The sequence below is a fragment of the Alligator mississippiensis genome, chromosome 1, assembly GCF_030867095.1.
Source record: "Alligator mississippiensis isolate rAllMis1 chromosome 1, rAllMis1, whole genome shotgun sequence".
NCBI classification, from domain to species: Eukaryota; Metazoa; Chordata; order Crocodylia; family Alligatoridae; genus Alligator; species Alligator mississippiensis.
Window position 1 is genome coordinate 16,097,654 of NC_081824.1, and position 18,937 is coordinate 16,116,590.

General features: G+C 42.2%; 1 protein-coding gene across 2 annotated transcripts in view; it reads left to right on the forward strand.

The window, feature by feature from the left end:
• The window catches only part of ATAD2B (ATPase family AAA domain containing 2B), a 138,734-nt gene that overhangs the window by 34,944 nt on the left and 84,853 nt on the right, over positions 1-18,937 (forward strand). For both annotated transcript variants that reach the window (XM_014601590.3, XM_019481442.2), the window contains exons 3-11: positions 1,060-1,106; positions 2,509-2,662; positions 4,647-4,749; positions 5,291-5,399; positions 6,331-6,447; positions 12,787-12,862; positions 15,976-16,074; positions 17,751-17,862; positions 18,230-18,345. In XM_014601590.3, coding sequence (XP_014457076.1) covers positions 1,060-1,106; positions 2,509-2,662; positions 4,647-4,749; positions 5,291-5,399; positions 6,331-6,447; positions 12,787-12,862; positions 15,976-16,074; positions 17,751-17,862; positions 18,230-18,345 — 933 coding nt within the window. The remainder of the gene's footprint in view (positions 1-1,059; positions 1,107-2,508; positions 2,663-4,646; positions 4,750-5,290; positions 5,400-6,330; positions 6,448-12,786; positions 12,863-15,975; positions 16,075-17,750; positions 17,863-18,229; positions 18,346-18,937) is intronic.

Here is an 18,937-nt window from a genome sequence, read left to right on the forward strand (position 1 = left end):
CCCGTCCCAGCCGGGGAGTGTCTGCCCCAGCCCCGCTCCCTCCCTCACCACAGGGGCCTTGATCTGCACCCCCCATGCCCCTTCCCTCCCCCCTCCCCTTCCACGACAACAGACTTACTGGCTTCATGTAGCTGTATCGGAAATCGGATTGGTATCGGCTGATATGCCTCCTTAAAAGTCAGCTATTGGTATCGGCCCCAAAAATCTCTGTTGGTGCACCCCTAATCGCCCTATATGAATGTAATGTTTTGTAATGTTTTACTTAGGTATTCTTTTTTGTCCAACATCTGCCAAAATCTTGAGGTTTTAATGAATCAGATCATTTTGCTTTATGAAAATATAGTATGTGTTTCTTAGGCAAGTAACAGGAGAAGGCCCATATCCTAGCTAGGGATGTAAATATTAAAAAAAAATTCCATTTAGCTTTCTCTAGGTGTATCAGGTAAATGGTTATCTGATAGCACATGCCTAGTTTAGTGATTTACGGCAGAAACGGCCCTGGCCCCTTATGTCTCCACCATGCACCCAGCACTGTGTGGGCTCCAGGCCACTGTTGGGGAGCCACAAGTGGTGTTTGGGTGGGCAGTTGTTATATTTGCTAAATGGATTTAATTTTATGTTTTAAGAACTTTATTCCACATTTTTCTTTTGCTTGAATTGACTATTTCAGGCCATGGACAAACCCTCAGTTTTCTGTCAAGTGGTAAGGGTGGTTTGCTTTGGCGTTGCAGTGTCTTAGGTATTGATAGTGGCTTCTTCACTAGAACAGAGCATAAGTGAAGTGGTAAAGCCTGTAAGTGCAACAAATGCTGCTATGTTTTTCAGATGCTATAAGTATAAAACTAATGAACATGTGAAAGTGTCAGCCTTAGTCCTAAACTCTGAAGAATTTAGTTTACACTAAGGAGCTTCTTATTTTGCAAATGTTAAAAGTGAGTATCCTTATTATGTAACGTTAAATGCTTTCTGTAATAATTAATTTTTTTTTCTGTTTCAAAAGTAGCATTTACTTAGTAAATGAATGCTTGACATCTTGCGTATATTATTTTTTTTTTCTAGGTTAACATCTCAGCCTGGTGCTACATTACCAAATGGACGTAGCTTATGTAAGTATATTCCTTCTTGGTTATTTTACATCCATGTATTACCTTAATTCATTTTGTGTTGACTATTTTATGTTGTATGAATTTTTTACTCCATTATTCCCCCTCTTCCTGGCTTCACCCAGAAATGTTCTCTTTTGGCATCTTGGATGCTTCCTTTGGGCATAAAAAACACTAAAACACAATTTTGGTTTTCATCTTAGTTAATGCATCTTATTTATGACCCCCTAGCCTTAACCTTGCTCCTGAACTTCACTTTTATGAGATTGGCCCATTTTAATTTACCAATTTCTTGTATCTTCTTAATACCTGGCCTTCTGTGGCTCCTCAAAATGCTTTACTGCTGTTTGTGATACCTGCACTTGTTTGTTGTTTCTGCTGTTGTGGATCAACTTTCCGGTGTATCTCTACTTTACTAAGTTTCCAACTCACTTTTCTTAACTACAAATATATTGATCTGTTATGACCCTGTCTCTGTAGTAGGGTTACAATGATGTTGTAGCCATGACAGCTCAAGAAATATGCAAGAAGCAAGGTTTTTGGCAATTTTTATTGAACCAACTATAGTTGAGAGAGGTGTTAGGAAGTTTTCAGGCACAAAGTGCCTTTCTTTAGTGTACTTCCTGCCTGAAATTGTGTCTGTACCCGTTACATTCTCTCTCCTTTAGTTGTGTATTAACTCTCCAAGTAAATTCAGCCCCATCAGGGATTTTGGGGTTGTATTACTGTACTTATTTTGTGTGTACCTAAGAACTAAGTAAGATTTGGGAGCTCGTTGTGCTGGCACTGTACACACACGTAGTAGCAACCACAGATATGTTATGCAAAATTCTGTTCTGTCAATCAGATAAAACCTATTTAAAGGAAAGAGTAAGAACTAAAGCTATACTAAGAATATGTTTTGATTATAAAGTTAACTCTAGAACAGGGATGGGCAAAATGTGGCCCGTGGGTCAGATGCGGCTCGCCAGGCCATTCTATCCGGCCTGCGGGGCCCCTAAAAAAATTTAGAAAATTAATATTTATCTGCCCCTGGCTGCCTGTCATGCGGCCCTTGATGAGTTTGGCCTTGCCAAAACTCAGTAAGTGGCCCTCCGCCCAAATTAATTGCCCGCCCCTGCTCTAGAATATGGAACATTGGGTGTTTTAAATCCTAATTTATTACAATAGGAGGTATATTTAGATTAAGGAAACTCATGCAAATAAGTAGTTTGTTAAACAGCATGGTGAGGAACTTAAGTACATTTGTGGGTTTTTTTTACAGTGGCTTTCATGATGCACATTTAAAGGGAAACATCTATGCTTCTTAATATCATTGGCTTTTTTATTTTTGTTGCATAACCTCTTAATTTTTTTTATGATGTTATATCCTGCATTCTAAAATAATAATAGAAATTTATTTTAGCTCTCAAAAGCCATTCCCTTCGAGGGGAAAAAAAGGGAGATGGGGACCATGCTTGCATAAACGGAGATATAGAAGTCAGAAAAAGTTGTCGGTCCAGGAAAAACAGATTTGAAACTTTGAATCAGAGTTTGCTATTTGATCAGCTAGTAAACAGGTATGTTAAGATACTAAATTTACATTCTTTATAAAGCATCTTGGTTATTTAAAAGATAGTGATTCCTTTACTATTTCATGATTTATTTTAGTTAGGGCTAAACGGCATTAACATCTGTTAGAAGTTGAACAGATCTTGTTTGTGTTACTGAATCATAAAATGGCAACAAGTGTGTATTTTTTATTTACCCTTTCTTAGTATGAAGGTAGTACATATAGGATTAATGTCACTTTTTGACATTTACAATACAAAGTAGATAAAAAAATGGAGATATAGGCGTGGGAATCAGAAATTCCTAGTTTCCTCTGTGTTCTTAGGCAAGTCATGTATCCTGATACGTGTATACATGTTCAAGTAATTTGGGAGAATTTTTCCAGGTTTGTTCTCTTGGTAAAAAAACAAACAAAACCTTCCCAATTTAGCTGGTGATGCGTGAATAGACATTCAAACGCTGAGCCCCCGGAGAGCAGAGACCTTACAATACTGATGTCCCCTCATCCTCCAGCTGCAGTTTCAGCACTGCAAGCTTTTCACTCTTCAGGGCCTCAGCACTTGAATTTCTGTACATATGGCTCTGGGTAATTTTCTCCACCAGGAGAACAAGCTCTGTCTCCGCTTTCTCGCTTGTAGAATAGGTATAATAGTTAACTTTGAGACACTAAGTACAGGAATTAGTATTTGGAAAATGTTTTATATGTGGGATATTTTCTATAATTAAATACGATTTCTATATTACCAGTAAATCTATTCTGCTGAATTCAGTCTTCCATTTTTCACAGTATTTTTTCAGTGTACTCAGTGAACACCTGACATCAGTTTACAAGTTATGTATTCTTTTTTTGTTGCGTTTGAGCCAACTTCTCTTATACTTGCCCCCACCATATCAACAATAGTAAAAAAAAAAAAAAATAAATAAAAATTACCATGTGATCTGTAATTTGGTAAGATTATGATGCTATAATCTATATGTACATTTATTTTGGCACAGGGCATTTGAACTAGCCCAGACCAATTATGTTGTACATCAGAAATATTTTTATAATTATTCATAAATTATACTGTTGAATTCACTTCAAAACTTTCATCAACTTCAGATTGGTTAGGATTTCACTGTTTAGATTTACCTTTAAAGTGTTCGTAGGAAGCTTTAAAAGTTGCAGGATTCTAAGGGAAAGGTACCCCATGACCTTCAACAGAGCTGGCAATAGTTAGTCGTGACAGTCAGGTACTTGGGCATGGCTAATAATATCTGGTCATCTTCCAGATGAGTAGTCTATCTTCATTACAGCTATTATTTGCAGAGTAGCAATAGTTTGTCTGCACTTCAGGTATTGAAGATAAAGGTTCTTTTAACTCTAAATGAAATCAGACAAGTGAAAGAGAGGATGCAAGAGCAAGCCAAATTAATGGATAACAGGGATCTGTATGCATCTGCTTCATTTGATGTATTTTGTATATTTAAAAAAAAATCTTTAATCTGTTTATTAGCATTTCTATGAGGAAAGGGATAGACCTTTGGTTCAAGACTGAGACATATTTCCAGAAAGACATGACTGCTTACTTTGCTTTATTATATGGATAAAAAGTTCAAGTTCTCAGACGATCAGTTTGGTTCTTTTTTCTCCCCAGATTTAAAAATAATTCCCACACCTGAGAAGAGAATTCATATTTTATATTTGAATGCATATTATGTTTGATTCCAAGCCCAGAAGATTAATATTTTTTTTCTTATGCATATTCTTTACCTTGTTTATCCTCCTTTGGTTTTCTTTAGTATGATTTATAGTTCAGTTAATTGATGGATCAAAGAGTTACAGGGAAGAATTAAATCAAATTTTACTCATCTGTAGATTTTATTATATCCATATTTCTTGAAATGACTATAAAGCTATCATTTAAGTGTTGCATTATTTATAATATATGTAAAATGTTGAGTTCCACTATTTTAAACATTACTTCTTTTTACATTATTATATATATTTAGTACTGCTGAAGCTGTACTACAAGAAATGGACAATATTAATATCAGGCGTAATAGGCGATCTGGAGAAGTAGAACGGCTGCGAATGTGGACAGACACAGAATTTGTAAGTTCTGATTGGTTACAAGTAACATGATGGTTACAAGTAACACAACGGGGTGCTTGAGTGTGTGTGTTATGAAGCTTCTTAGGTTGGATGCCTCAATGTCTAACATTATAAAATATCCCATGCTGGCATAAATAAGCATTGAGTACAGTTTAGTTGTATTTAATTAAAAATATATGAACGGGCCATCAGGTTTTGTTCAGTGAGGAATTGACTTCCCTATTCTCATGTTACACAGATATTCTTAACTCAGGAGGGAAGCATGGTCTAGTGCTCTGAGAACATGGCCAGGCACCATGAACTCCTGAGTTCTAATACAAGGGTTGATACTGACATGCTCTGTGTCCCTGAGAGTGTAATTTCCTTAATCTCCTTGCTGGTAAAACAAGAATCTTTAATAGCTCATGTTTCAGGATCGTTTGCTGGAAAAATGTATTGAAGGTGAAAGTCGTATGTAGGTCCTACTGGTGCAGAAAGTGTGGGCTAACAGTGCAGTTGCAAGGAATTGCATTGATTAATGTGCAAATTCATTTTATTTTAGGAAAACATGGACATGTATTCTCGAGTAAAAAGGAGGAGGAAATCACTGAGAAGAAATAGCTATGGTATTCAGAACCATCATGAAGTGTCCACTGAAGGGGAGGAAGAAGGTAAGGATGGTATAGACTTATTTTTCCAACACACTTATGAAACAAATCTGTCTTGAAGTAATGACAGAAGAAATAACTCTTGTGTTGATAGAAGTAAGTAGTGCAACAGAGAATTTGTACTGTTTGTTTTCTGGACCTGGCTCTAGACTGACCATTTGAATGGGACCTCTAGAAGTATGCACTATAAAATTCTCCTTTTTAGCATGCAGATTTATGATCTTAACAGCTCTTGGTATTTTCCAGAATTAAAGTTTTTGTTTAAAAAAGAAATTGCTTAAATTGATATTCCAAATGTGGAACAAATTAAAGCAGTCTTCTTTACTTAGTGAACTGAAACAGTTGCTCTGGTAAATGTAAACTGTCCCCATTAATCACAGCAGGGTGTTAATTCTGGAACCCAATGTTGGCAATTTAAAAATCATTAACTATTACTTAAGTGATCATTTTAGCAGTAGTATCCAGCTGTTTTCTTTATCTTATGTGTTTAGGTTTATTTGAAAGAATTGCATATAGGAATTAGCCTGCTAATTTTTTAGTTGTAATTGTTTCTGTGTTATATAAAATATATGATTTTTTATTAATTATCATAGAAAAATGTAGAGGAGGAAGGTATTCTAGGTTGCTGGGAAGTTTTTTCAGGGAGGTAGGAAATGATTATTAAAGAAAAAAGATGGGTAAAATAATTAGCATGTTTAAAACAACTTAGTAAACACAAAACTACTAAATATTCTGTTTATTTAAAAAAAGGGCGGAGGCTAGAGGGAAAGCTGGCAAAATATCCCATAGGCTTCCATTTTATTATTTGTTTACACTGATTCGTAGGAAAAAGTTACTCTTTTAGATTTAGAAAAGCTGTGTTTTGGAATTGGGGATGAAGCTGCCTCTGGAATAAATTACCAAAAGTATTCACAATGTCTGTACTCTTTTAAAGAATCTCAGGAGGAAGATGGAGATATAGAAGCAGAGGAGGCAGAAGGAGAAGAAAATGATCGACCTTATAATTTAAGACAAAGAAAAACTGTAGAAAGGTATCAAGCACCTCCAATAGGTAAGGGAGTAGGACCATGGGTTTCCTTCTTTAATCAGATCAAACATAATGTCTCTCTTAGCTTTTTTGCTGTTTAATGGATCTCAAAGACTATACATTTTCTCTGCAATGTACCGTAATAGTTTCATCCTAGGTTCTCTGGTTACTGAGTAAACCTTGTCTAGTAGTGAAAGCATGCAACCATATGCAAGGAGAAATTTTGTTCCTCTGTTGGACGTGCTAAGTGACCTGCTGAAGGTTATGCACCTCTGCTCTACTGTTTGAGCCCTTGCACATGTTCATTTAAAGATGCACTGGGACTTGATTCCCCCGTCCTAACAATTGCACCTTCTGTCATGCCACATGCGCATGGTAGGATGCCTGATTTTTGAGATCAGTGATCAGAACTTAATGGCACCATACTACTTGCCAGTTTAGGAGGAGCCCGGGCTCCCAGGATTCCCTTGCATCGGCAAGTTGAAAGCCAAGTGCTACAGCCTGGGGCTGCACTGGGGTATTTCCAGACTCCTCTGCACTCCTGGAGCTAGAACAGTAAGCTGATTGCTGGTCCTATCTTTGAGGCCACAGTGAAGCCAGTTATAGACTCCATTGCAGTCCCAGTGAGTTCCAGACCCCAGTTTTGTCACATGGGTCTAATGGGCTTTCCTAGCCCCAGAATCACCAAAGCCAGTTTCAGACATTATGGTCCTGAGGCTCTGACCAGTAATCAGCAGATTATTGGCTTCACCCCTGGGACTGCACCAGAGCATGTTCAAGGTGACCAGGGTGGACGGCTGGAGACCCTCTGGGTTAAAATCCGTGGGGAACACGGCACAGGGGACACAATGGTGGGAGTCTACTACAGACCTCCCACCCAAAGTCCTGAGCTTGACCAGGAGTTTGCCCAGGAACTGGCTGAGGCTGCATGCTCCAGGACCATGGTTGTCATGGGTGACTTCAATTACCCGGACATCTCGTGGGAGGATCGCTCAGCAAAATCTGAGCGGTTGCAAAGCTTCCTCTCGTGCGTGGATGACCTCTACCTGACTCAAGAAGTCTATGGGCCAACGAGAGGCAAAGTGTTGCTTGACCTGGTGCTGGGTACTGGGGATGACCTAGTCGGCGACCTAGTGATCGATGGGAAGCTGGGTGACAGTGACTGTGAGCTGATCACCTTCACCATCCGCTGAAAAGCTGGCAAGTCAGTCAGCAACACGGAAGTCCTTGACTTCAGGAAAGCCGACTTTGACAAGCTCAGGAGGCTTGTCAGTGAGGCCCTAAGGGACCATGACCACGGGGAGAGGGGAGTTCAAGAAGAGTGGTTGCTCCTCAAGGGACCGATCCTCAGTGCACAAACTAAGTCTATTCCATCTCGGAGGAAAGGCAGCAAGAGGGCACAGCAGCCCCCCCTGGCTCTCCAGGGACCTAGCAGACCTCCTGAGGCTAAAAAGAAAGGCCTACAAAGGATGGAGGATGGGAGTCACCTCCAAGCAGGATTATTCTGCACTGGTCCGGTCCTGTAGAGAGCAGACCAGGAAAGCCAAGGCTGCAACTGAACTCCAGCTAGCTTTGAGCATCAAGGACAATAAAAAGTCCTTTTTCAGGTATGTGGGGAGCCGGAGGAAAAGCAGGGGCAAGGTTGGACCCCTGCTGAACCAGATGGGGCAACTGACGCTCAGGAAAAAAACAACCTATTAAATAGGTACTTTGCGTCGGTCTTTCATCAGTCCCATGGGATGCCCGTGCCCGCTATGGGACAGGGAAGTCCGGATGAGGGTGATCCCCTGCCCTCCATTGATGCTGACTTTGTGAAGGAACATCTTGAGAAGCTGGATACCTTCAAGTCAGCTGGCCCTGACAATCTTCACCCCAGGGTACTCAAGGAGCTGGCGAGCATCATAGCCCAGCCTCTAGCGCGGATCTTTGAAAACTCTTGGTGCTCTGGTGTAGTGCCCGAAGACTGGAAGAAGGCCAATGTGGTGCCTATCTTCAAGAAAGGGAGGAAAGTGGATCCAGCTAACTATAGGGCCCATTAGCCTGACTTCTATCCCGGGGAAGATCTTAGAAAAGTTTATCAAAGAGGCCATCCTTAATGGACTGGCCGACGCCAACATCTTAAGGGGATAGCCAGCACGGGTTTGTTGCGGGTAGGTCTTGCTTGACCAATCTCATTTCCTTCTACGACCAGGTGACCTATCACCTGGACAAGGGAGAAGAGATTGATGTCATATATCTTGACTTCAAAAAAGCCTTTGACCTGGTTTCCCATAATCACCTCTTAGAGAAGCTGGCCAATTGTCACCTTGGGTCCTCCACAATCCACTGGCTGGAAAACTGGCTCCGGGGTCGGACCCAGAGGGTAGTAATTGATGGAAATCAATCATCGTGGTGTCCTGTGACCAGTGGTGTCCCCCAAGGCTCTGTCCTTGGACCCATACTGTTCAACATCTTCATTAACGATGTGGACACTGGAGTCAGAAGTGGACTGGCCAAGTTCGCTGATGACACCAAACTTTGGGGAAAAGCATCCACACCAGAAGACAGGCGGGTGATCCAGGCTGACCTGGACAGGTTCAGCAAGTGGGTGGACGAGAATCTGATGGTGTTCAACGCCAATAAATGCAAGGTTCTCCACCTTGGGAAGAAAAACCCGCAGCATCCTTATAGGCTCGGCAGTGCTATGTTGGCCAACACTATGCAAGAAAGAGACTTGGGGTCATCATTGACCACAAGATGAACATGAGCCTGCAGTGCGATGCTGCGGCTAGTAAAGCGACCAAAACGCTGGCTTGCATCCATAGATGCTTCTCAAGCAAATCCCGGGCCGTCATTCTCCCCTTGTACTCAGCCTTAGTGAGGCCACAGCTGGAGTACTGCGTCCAGTTTTGGGCTCCACAACTCAAAAAGGATGTGGAGAAGCTTGAGAGAGTCCAGAGAAGAGCCACGCGCATGATCAGAGATCAGGGAAGCAGACCCTACGATGACAGGCTGAGAGCCCTGGGGCTCTTTAGCCTGGAAAAGCGCAGGCTCAGGGGTTATCTGATGGCCACCTACAAGTTTATCAGGGGTGACCACCAGTATCTGGGGGAACGTTTGTTCACCAGAGCGCCCCAAGGGATGACGAGGTCGAATGGTCATAAACTACTACAAGACCGTTTCAGGCTGGACATAAGGAAGAATTTCTTTACTGTCCGAGCCCCCAAAGTCTGGAACAGCCTGCCACTGGAGGTGGTTCAAGCGCCCACATTGAACACCTTCAAGAGCAAACTGGATGCTCATCTTGCTGGGATCCTATGAACCCGGCTGACTTCCTGCCCTTTGGGCAGTGGGCTGGACTCGATGATCTTCCGAGGTCCCTTCCAGCCCTAATGTCTATGAAATCTATGTCTATGAAATCTACCCACAAAGTCCTGGGCCTGGGACTGGCAATCAGCTGATTGTAGGTGCCAGTCCTGGGGCCACAGTGAAGCTTGGTTTGAGACTCCTGTGCAGTTCCAGAGGGTGGGACTGACAGTCAGCTGCTTATCAGTTCCAGCCCTGGGACTGTGCTGGGCCTAGTTTAAGACTTGGGTGTGGTCCTGGGGCTGGGACCAACAATCAACTGGTTGTCAGCTGCAGACCCAGGACCACACCAGGGTCTTGAGCCAGTTCTGGTTACCCTATGACCCATTCAGTTTAAGGTGCAATAGAAACCAGCCACAAAAATGATGCAGGTCTTTTGTATAATGTTTTATCTGGTTTCCTGTTCTCAGGCCATTAATTCCTTGAACATGCAGCATGGTTACTATTTATGGCAAGATTAACAGACTAAACCACATCTTAATTTTAATATCTATCGGGGCCCCAGAATCCATTGTGGGCAAAGGAAGAGAATCGCTCTTCATGTCTAATAGAATTCTGTATAAGGTTGCTAAATATGTATATAGGACCACTTGTGGTTAATGCAGCATGGAGTGTGTTGTACTCAATGTAGCAAGACCAGTAACTGCCACATCCAGTCTGACAAATGCTGTTAACAGCCTGACTCAGAGATAGTTTAGTTTGAGGTGAATGTAGGCCTGGATAAGAGCTCACTGTCTAAAGTTTAATCCAGATGAAGTGGTGATGTTGCTAGGTTGGGGCAGTTAAGTGATGGTAGTTTTGCCTGTTACTCTAATTGAAAAGTACCGTGCTTTTATAACTAGAGGTGCACTGATATATTGGATCGGCACCAATTAGAAGTAAAATAAACATTGGCAATCAGCTTTTTTTGGCCTACTTAGCTGATAATGTCACCAGTAAATGCAACGTGCATGTGTGCAGCTGCAGCATGCATGAGGCCAGGAATGTACCAGCACGCATGAGGCCAGGCAGTTTGGACAGCAGCGTTCTTCTGGTAAGCCTTTGGGGAGGGAAGGGTTGTGGGGGATGAAGAGGGCATGGGGGTGCAGATTGAGGCCCTGTGGTGAGGGAGAGAGTGGGGCAGGGACAGGCAATACCCAGTGAGGGCAGCGAATACGACCCTTGGGACAGCTGTGGGTGGCTTGTCCAGGGGTAGTGGGCAGGGCGCACAGGGGGTTGGGGAAGGGGGGTGGCTCCCATTCACTGTGCTCACCCCTGGGGAGGCATGGGGGGGGGTATGTGCCCCCCTGGATTTGTGCGCAGGGTGAGGGTGCGTGGCCCACTGCAAGCTCTGGACCAGGGCCTGCTCCAGGCGGGCTCAGCTGTGTGGGGTGGGCAGTGGCAACACTGGGAGGGGTGGCTATGGGGAATATTGGGGTGGCTACAGCCCCCAGAGCCCTCTTAGCACTGCCTCTGCTTGGGGCACTCTGCTCTGCTGACTTTCCCTTGGGAGCCCTGCACCGGCCATGCGTCCCCTTGCCCACCCTGCAGCAGGAGGACTCCTGAGGGAAAGGCAGTAGAGCAGAGTGCCCTGAGCAGGGGTGGCACTGGGAAGGTTTGGGGGGCTATAGCCACCTCAAAATTCCCCATAGCCACCCCTCCCAGCGCTGCCACTGCTGCCTGCCCCACGCACCTGAACGTGCCTGGTGCCCACCTGCTCCGAGCCCAGCCCTGGCCCACCCCCTCCTCTGGGAAAAGGCTGGGACAGCCCATGGCCCCGAGCCTGCAGCGAGCAGCCCACCCTCATCCCATGCACAAATCTGGGGGAGGGGGAAACATGCCCACCATGCCTTCCTGCATGTAGTGTTGGGGACCTGCCTCCCCTCTTCACCCCTGCGCCCCCTGGATGAGTCACCTATGACTCCTTCCCACTCCTGGCCCTGGGGTTGCGTTCACTGCCCTGGCTGGGCAGTGTGTGCCCCTGCCCCACTCCCTCCCTCACCATGGGGACTTGGATCTGCCCCCCCATGCCTCTTACCTCCCCCATGCCGCCCCGTCTCCCCCCCCCCCCCCCCCCCCCCCCCCGGGATTTACCGACTGGATGCTGCTCTCCAAGCTGCCCAGCTGTTTTCCTGTAAATTGGCTATCAGATTGGTATCGGCCGATATGGCTGGCTAATAATCAGTTATTGCTATCGGCCAAGAAAATCTTTATCGGTGCACCCCTATTTATAACCAGAGCTGGTAAACTGAGGATGGTGCTAGATCCATCCCTAGGTACTGTTAATCACATAGCAGCAGTTGCCAAGTTGGTTTTGTCTAGCTATGGGATTACAATTTTATTTCTTTTGAATGCAGACTCTGGTACTGTTGTTCATGCATGTTTTGCATCAGAATTAACTACTGCACTGCACTGTGCATAAGGATACACCTAAAAGCAATTGAAGTTGTTTTGGAAAAATGCGGTGTCTCATTTAAGTGAAGTCGCAAGCTATGACTATGTGACACCACTGATATGATTTGCCTCTTGGTTTTTAATGTGGAGTTTAAGGTGGCATTTCTGACCTATGAAGTCTGATGTGACAAGCATCTTGCTTATTTGAAAGATCATTGCTTTTTCTGTGACATACTGCCTGGATGAGATTAACTGAGGAGTTTGAGCTTGAGTTCCTTTGATTAGAAAAATAAATGAGTTAATAGCAGAGTGGACTCCGTAAGGACTTGCTTCCTTTTCATTTTTCCACTTAATCTGCAGTAATCCAAACTTGCTGATGTTTTAGGGCATGCTATAAGGCTTTCATTCAGACTTTTGAAAGGATGGAGTCACATAAAATGATTGTGAGGAATAAAGGTATAATTTTGGGCTTTGCTTTATCTGCTTTTTCTGCAGGTGACGTGTCTAATTTTTCACAGGGGCGATGAGACCTGAGTGCCTTTTTTTAATAGATTTTCCATAAATGAAAAAAAAGTGAACTTAGATTATTTCTTTAAAATCAAATACCATAAGAGGAGTAATAAATCTGTTATGTTTCTTTTTAAGTGCCAGCTCATCAAAAAAAGAGGGAAAATACGCTATTTGATATTCATAGATCTCCTGCAAGAAGAAGCCATATCAGGTAAATGTCACAATTTTTATTTATAAGCAGAAGACATTTTATCCCGCATCACATTTATATTGTGAAATAAAAAGAAAACCATTCTTGAACGTATGTCAGAGTTCTACATGCACATTGGTATCAGAAATGTTTCAGGTATTTTAAAGGAGCAGCATATTTGCGTACTGCAGAACTCTCTAATCAGTGCATATATTCGTAGTTTCATAGTTGGTAGGGTTGGAAGGGACCTAAACAGATCATTTAGTCTGACCCCTTGCCATGGGCAGGAAAGGATGCTGGGGTCAAATGACCCCAGCTAGGTGGCTGTCTAGCCTCCTTTTGAAGATCCCCAGGGTAGGGGTAAAGCACCACTTTCCTTGGAAGTTGGTTCCAGCTCCTAGCCGCCTTGACAGTGAAGTAGTGCCTCCTGATGTCTAGCCTGAATCTACTCTCAATCAACTTATGACCGTTGTTCCTTGTTACCCCCGGTAGTGCTTGGGGGAACAGGGACTGTCCCATTGCCTGCTGGTCCCCTTGGCAAGTTTATAGGTGGCCACCCTCTCAGCCTTCTTTTGTGGAGGCTGAACAGGTTCGGGTCCCGTAGCCTCTCTTCGTAGGGCCTGCCCTGCTGCCCCCTAATCATGCGAGTGGCCCTCCTCTGGACCCTCTTGATGCTGTCCACATCCCTCTTGAAGTGCGGCGTGTGGCGCCCAGAACTGGACACAGTGCTCCAACTGTGGCCTGACCAATGTCGCATAGAGGGGGAGGATCACCTCGTTGGACCTGCTTGTGATGTATCTGTGGATGCATGACTAAGTGCGGTTAGCCTTCCTCACCGCGTCCCCACATTGGCGGCCCGTGTTCATCTTGGAATCAATAGTGACTCCAAGATCCTTCTCTGCCTCTGTGCTGATGAGAAGGGAGTTCCCCAGCCTGTAGGTATGCTGCTGGTTCTTTCTCTCCAGGTGCAACACCTTGCACCTGTCCGTATTGAAACCCATCCTAATCTCATCCTCCCACCTCTGTAACCTGTTGAGATCTAGTTGTAGCCTGTTCCTCTCTTCTAGCATGCTCTCACTTCTCCCCACATCTTAGTGTCATCTGCGAACTTGATCCAAGGTGCTTTTCACCCCCTCATCCAAATTGCCGACGAAGATATTGAACAGTGCAGGCCCGAGGATATTAATCTTTCACTTTCCGCATGAAATCAGAACCAAAAGTTAGATTTTGGAAGAATGAGGTTTAAAACTTGCAGCCAGTAAAATGGATTTTGAATATACTCTTTTCTAAACAGAATGCCCCCCAGCAGTGTTTACAGACCACATAAAACAGCATGATCCCATTATACCAGCAGTGTCCAACCTCTCGGTCCTGTGGGCTGGATGAACGGTATGGACTTGGTCCGTGGACCAAATCTGATCTGGGGACCCAGCCATGTGTCTGGTCTTGCTCAGTGTAGAGGGCCATGTCATCTTGCCCATAGGGCTTGGAAATTTGGTGGTGGGGGAGTGGTGGCAGAGTTAATTGCCAGTGTTTCCCCATTCCCAAATGTCTGGACCTTTGGGGAGCTCAGCAGGCTGGATTTGGTCCGCAAGGTTGAGCGCTCCTGCTTCATATTGTTCAAGTGAAAATGTGTAGGAACAAATTGTAAATCAAATTGAAATCTTCTGTTTTGTTTTTGTTGCCCAAGCTAATTGGAGAGCAAAGAGTAAAACTGCATGAATATAGAAGAAATAAAATGCTCAGTTTACAGTTCTAATAGTTTATTTTTGTATCAGTTTTCCTAAACTTACTTTAAAAGAGGTTGTCAGTTAATTTCAGCTAAATTATTATATCTCTATAGATTCTTTCCACATACTTGTGAGAAACTAGGACAACTTAGTGGCATTGTATGTTTAAGCCATAGTCCTCTTTAAAATAGTTTTGGCTATTCTGGTTGTGACACCACTGACATGTGCCTCTTGGTTTTGATATGGAGTTTAAGGTGGTGTTTCTGACTTAAGATCCATGTCCCATTGAACTTTTTATCATCCAGCTATACGTTTGGAATCTAAGACACCAGTTGCTTCTTCCCTCCAGCTTTATCTGGTTCAATTTGGTTCTCCATTTTATCCTATTTTCTCAGGATAGTCTATTCTCCACAAAAAAAACCAAAAACCCCTCACATCCCAGTGACATATTTTTATATCTGAATTTTTTTGAGTGCTTATATATTTTGAGCTGGTTGGGTTTTTATCTTTGTCTTGGCAAAAACAGCTGAACAGATGTAGATTACTGCATTTATAAACATGGTAGACTACCATATATCCACTAAAAATCCTTGGGAATTGCATCTCCTGACATGAGCCAGCTCCTGGTCTTATATGGAAATGGAAATTAAACAATTTTTCTTTGTAGTTTACATTCAAACCATGTATATCTGCACAGGTGCATGTGCACATGCATGTTGTAGGTTGTTTCTTGATATTTTGAAAAAAATCCTCCAGAGTACAGAATACTGTATTAGAACTAAGGTGAGTAATTAACTTGTATGGATTTTGGATGGTAATATTATTTATTTTACTTTATTTCAGAATTTGTATGTCTAGTATGAATACTTTCTAAAAATATTTTTACTATTCTCTATCAACTGAGTTTTGAAAAGGAAACTGACTATAACTTTATAAAAAAAACTCTGCAATTTAAAAGGGGGGGATATAAAGAGAGGTACCAAATTAGATGAGATGTTGATCTTCTTGTTCTTGATGTTTTTGTTCTGTTTAAATCTGGGTGATAGCTTGATGTTTTGTCAGATGATAGTTTCACTAGATACCTCATGCACTAAGATGTTCACTTTTCCATTGTGGTGATGTGGAATGAACCATATGTTTCCTAGGCCTCTTCTAACTTAGAAATGTTCAAATTGGAATCAGACATCTCTGGAACAACATAAGGAAACAAAAGTTTCCCTTGCAGAATGTTTTGATACGTTAGCTGTTTATAGAACAAAAAGTTGCATGAATGTCTTCTAGACTTCAGCAGTTTTGTTATGTATATACTTCTTTCTTGGTTTTAACATTAGAGAAAAGATCAGAACGTGCTGTTCCACACTGAAATATGCTACGTTTTATATGTTTGTTTTGCTGTTTAACTAGGAGAAAGAAACATGCCATTCATAGCAGCGATACAACCTCTTCAGATGAAGAACGCTTTGAAAGGAGAAAATCTAAAAGTATGGCCAGAGCAAGAAACAGGTATCAAAAGTTTCTGAGTCTTTGGGAGGGCTTGTTTATATTGCCTGGTTAGGAATAATCAGAATTATGGAGTGACATTCTAGATAGCGTACTGAATTGTTTTTGACTCTGTTGGAAAAGTTAGCTCTTACCTTTGGAACTCTTGTAAACTTGACTTAGAAAATAGCAGTGCAGAAGGACTTCTTTATATATAAATGTAGTGTATCTGTATATAGTGAATCAGTTATTAATAGTGTAGATAACATAATTTAAATGAAATACATTATAACATTATTTAAACAAAGTAAAGGTCTAAGTAACACTTAAAAATATACCAATTAAAATGGATACTTCAATTGTATTTTAACACCATGTGCAGTGGCAGGACATTGGTATTGCTTCATTCCTCTGCTTTATCTGTGTTTGGTTAAGGTGTTTTTGGCATTTTGGGGTGAAGTTTTAAGAAAAGGTTAGCTCAGGGGTGATCAAAATAGGAATCTAGCTTGGTGGGTCTGGAAATTTGGCAGGGAGCAGTGGCAGTGTTTGTCAGTGCTCCTGGATTGTCAGGCTAGACTTCTTTGGGTCTGCTATCTGGTACCATGTAAACAAGTACAGCCTCTTCCATGGTCAGATTGTTGGTGACTAAATGGGTGTCCCCACCTGGGCTAGCCCAGGTGAGGAGGGTGTGTGGACACTCAGCTGAACTCAAAATAAGACCTGTCAAAGGGCAGATGAGCATCTTGCAGGCCACTGGCCATCCATACCTGGGGAGGAGATGGGCGCTGTCAGGTCACTCTGCTCGAAGAATCACCAATGATGCAAAGCAACTCTACTAATTTAGGAGGGTTGTTACAGCATCTAAGGTGCCTCAGTGGTTGCAGCGCCTTCAGGACTGACTTGACTTGACTCCTGGATTGGGCCCACTGAGTTAGATAAACATTTGTGTAGGGTAGTTTGGCTAGGAATGATCTTGTGTTGAGTTAGGAGGGTGGATTACATGACTTCCTGCTGTCTGTTCCAACCCTAATTTTCTTTTTCTTTTCAGTGAAAATTCATTTTCACTTTATGTATAAAAATTGAATTAAGTCATTGGAAAATTAAATAATCATGCCTTTAAATACACATAATATTTCAGAGAGGGTATCTCAAACAAATTTCTGTGACATGAGTCTTGTCAGGCATCCCACACTGCATTAGTCCTCCTCCCTGTGCTGCAACTGTCCACTCTGGTACACCATCAGAATTTCCCGGCCTCATTTTTTCTTTTGTTTGTACTTTTATAATCAATTCAGTCACTTGTATTGCTTGTTCAGTAAAAGCTGTCTTTCTTACAGTCAGCTGTGTTCTTTCTCCTTACTTGGTCACAACTCCTTATGTCCCCCAATCCCAATAAAAAAAAAAGTGTGAGTCTAAGCACTCCCCCCTCCCTATTGCGAGGCATGCTGAGCTGGTTGTTCACTCCCACTCCCAGGTATCAGTGCCATGGTACTTCACAACTGTAAACTGTTTTGTAATCGATGACATTTTGAAATGGTTCACTTGCTCTGTGTGTCCACGGCCTGTTAGAGCTGGTTTCCAAATAATGACTTTAATGTTCTGACAATTTCAGCAGCCATTAATCATTGTGTTACTCACTTGTAATTCTTGTATTACTGGCTAAATTGATATTATTTGTATGCTTGCTTTCTGTCAAATAGATGTCTTCCTTTGAACTTCAGAGCAGAAGATTTAGCCAGTGGAATCCTACGAGAACGAGTGAAAGTTGGTGCAAGTTTGGCAGATGTAGATCCTATGATTGTTGACAGATCGGTAGGTTCTAGTCGGACTTCTTTGGTAGTCATACCTTTGAAGTAGAGAATCAGTAAAGTTTAAGTGAATGTAGAATTATTCTTGATTCACTATCCTTACCTTGTACTTTGTTCAGCAATTTTGAGCCACTTTTCATCTTTTACATCTAGTTTAATACATAAGTGGGGGAGGGGAAGGAGTGAAAGAACTTCTCCTTCAAAGTATAGTTTTCCATTGCTTGTTAAATCTAAAAATTGCCCTGGTAGAAGTCAGTGAGCTCTTATTTGAATATGATTTATAGCCTTCTACAGTTAAACAGATACGTAATTTTTCAATATTAAAAGTTATATTGTGGAAAGTTGCTGCTTTACGTATTTTGTTTTTTTAGGTACGTTTTGATAGTATAGGTGGATTGAGTCATCATATTCACGCCCTAAAGGAAATGGTAGTGTTTCCTCTTCTCTATCCTGAAATCTTTGAAAAATTCAAAATTCAGCCACCAAGGTAGGTGGTTTTATTATTCTTGCTATTTTTAGTTTCATTTTATCCTCAAGAATACTGAGGAAGAAAATGCATAGAAGACTAGTCCTTTCCCTGAAGAGTGTAAATAAATTGATGGACAAGCGAGGGAGGAATAACAAACACTGTTTTGATAGGCAAGTTAAAGATGGGGATTGTAGAATTTAGCCCCTTAACTTGTGGGAGGGAGGTACGCCTGTCTGTGGAGTTATAATTCAATTTTAACTTTGCTATAGAAGTTAGGGTTGGAGCGTCACAAATTTATTTTAGAAGAGCGTTTCAGTCCTAAGGAGGATCATAATGACATGGAAGAAAGAAGATAAAAGGTTATTAAATGTTTGTCAGCAGGGTTGAGGTGACATTGAAAGAGACTGGCTTAGAAAATTAAGCTAGCAAGACTGTATATGATGCAGGGCCTTGATACAAGGACAGATTTCATGCCCAGGGGAATAAAAAGTCTGAAATGATTCCTCAGGCATGACAGGGTTGAAGCAATGGGAAAGAAATTAATTTGGCAGTAGGATATGGAGGGAGACAAATCGCAGAAGATTTTTCCCTATTTACTAATTTTGTTTGG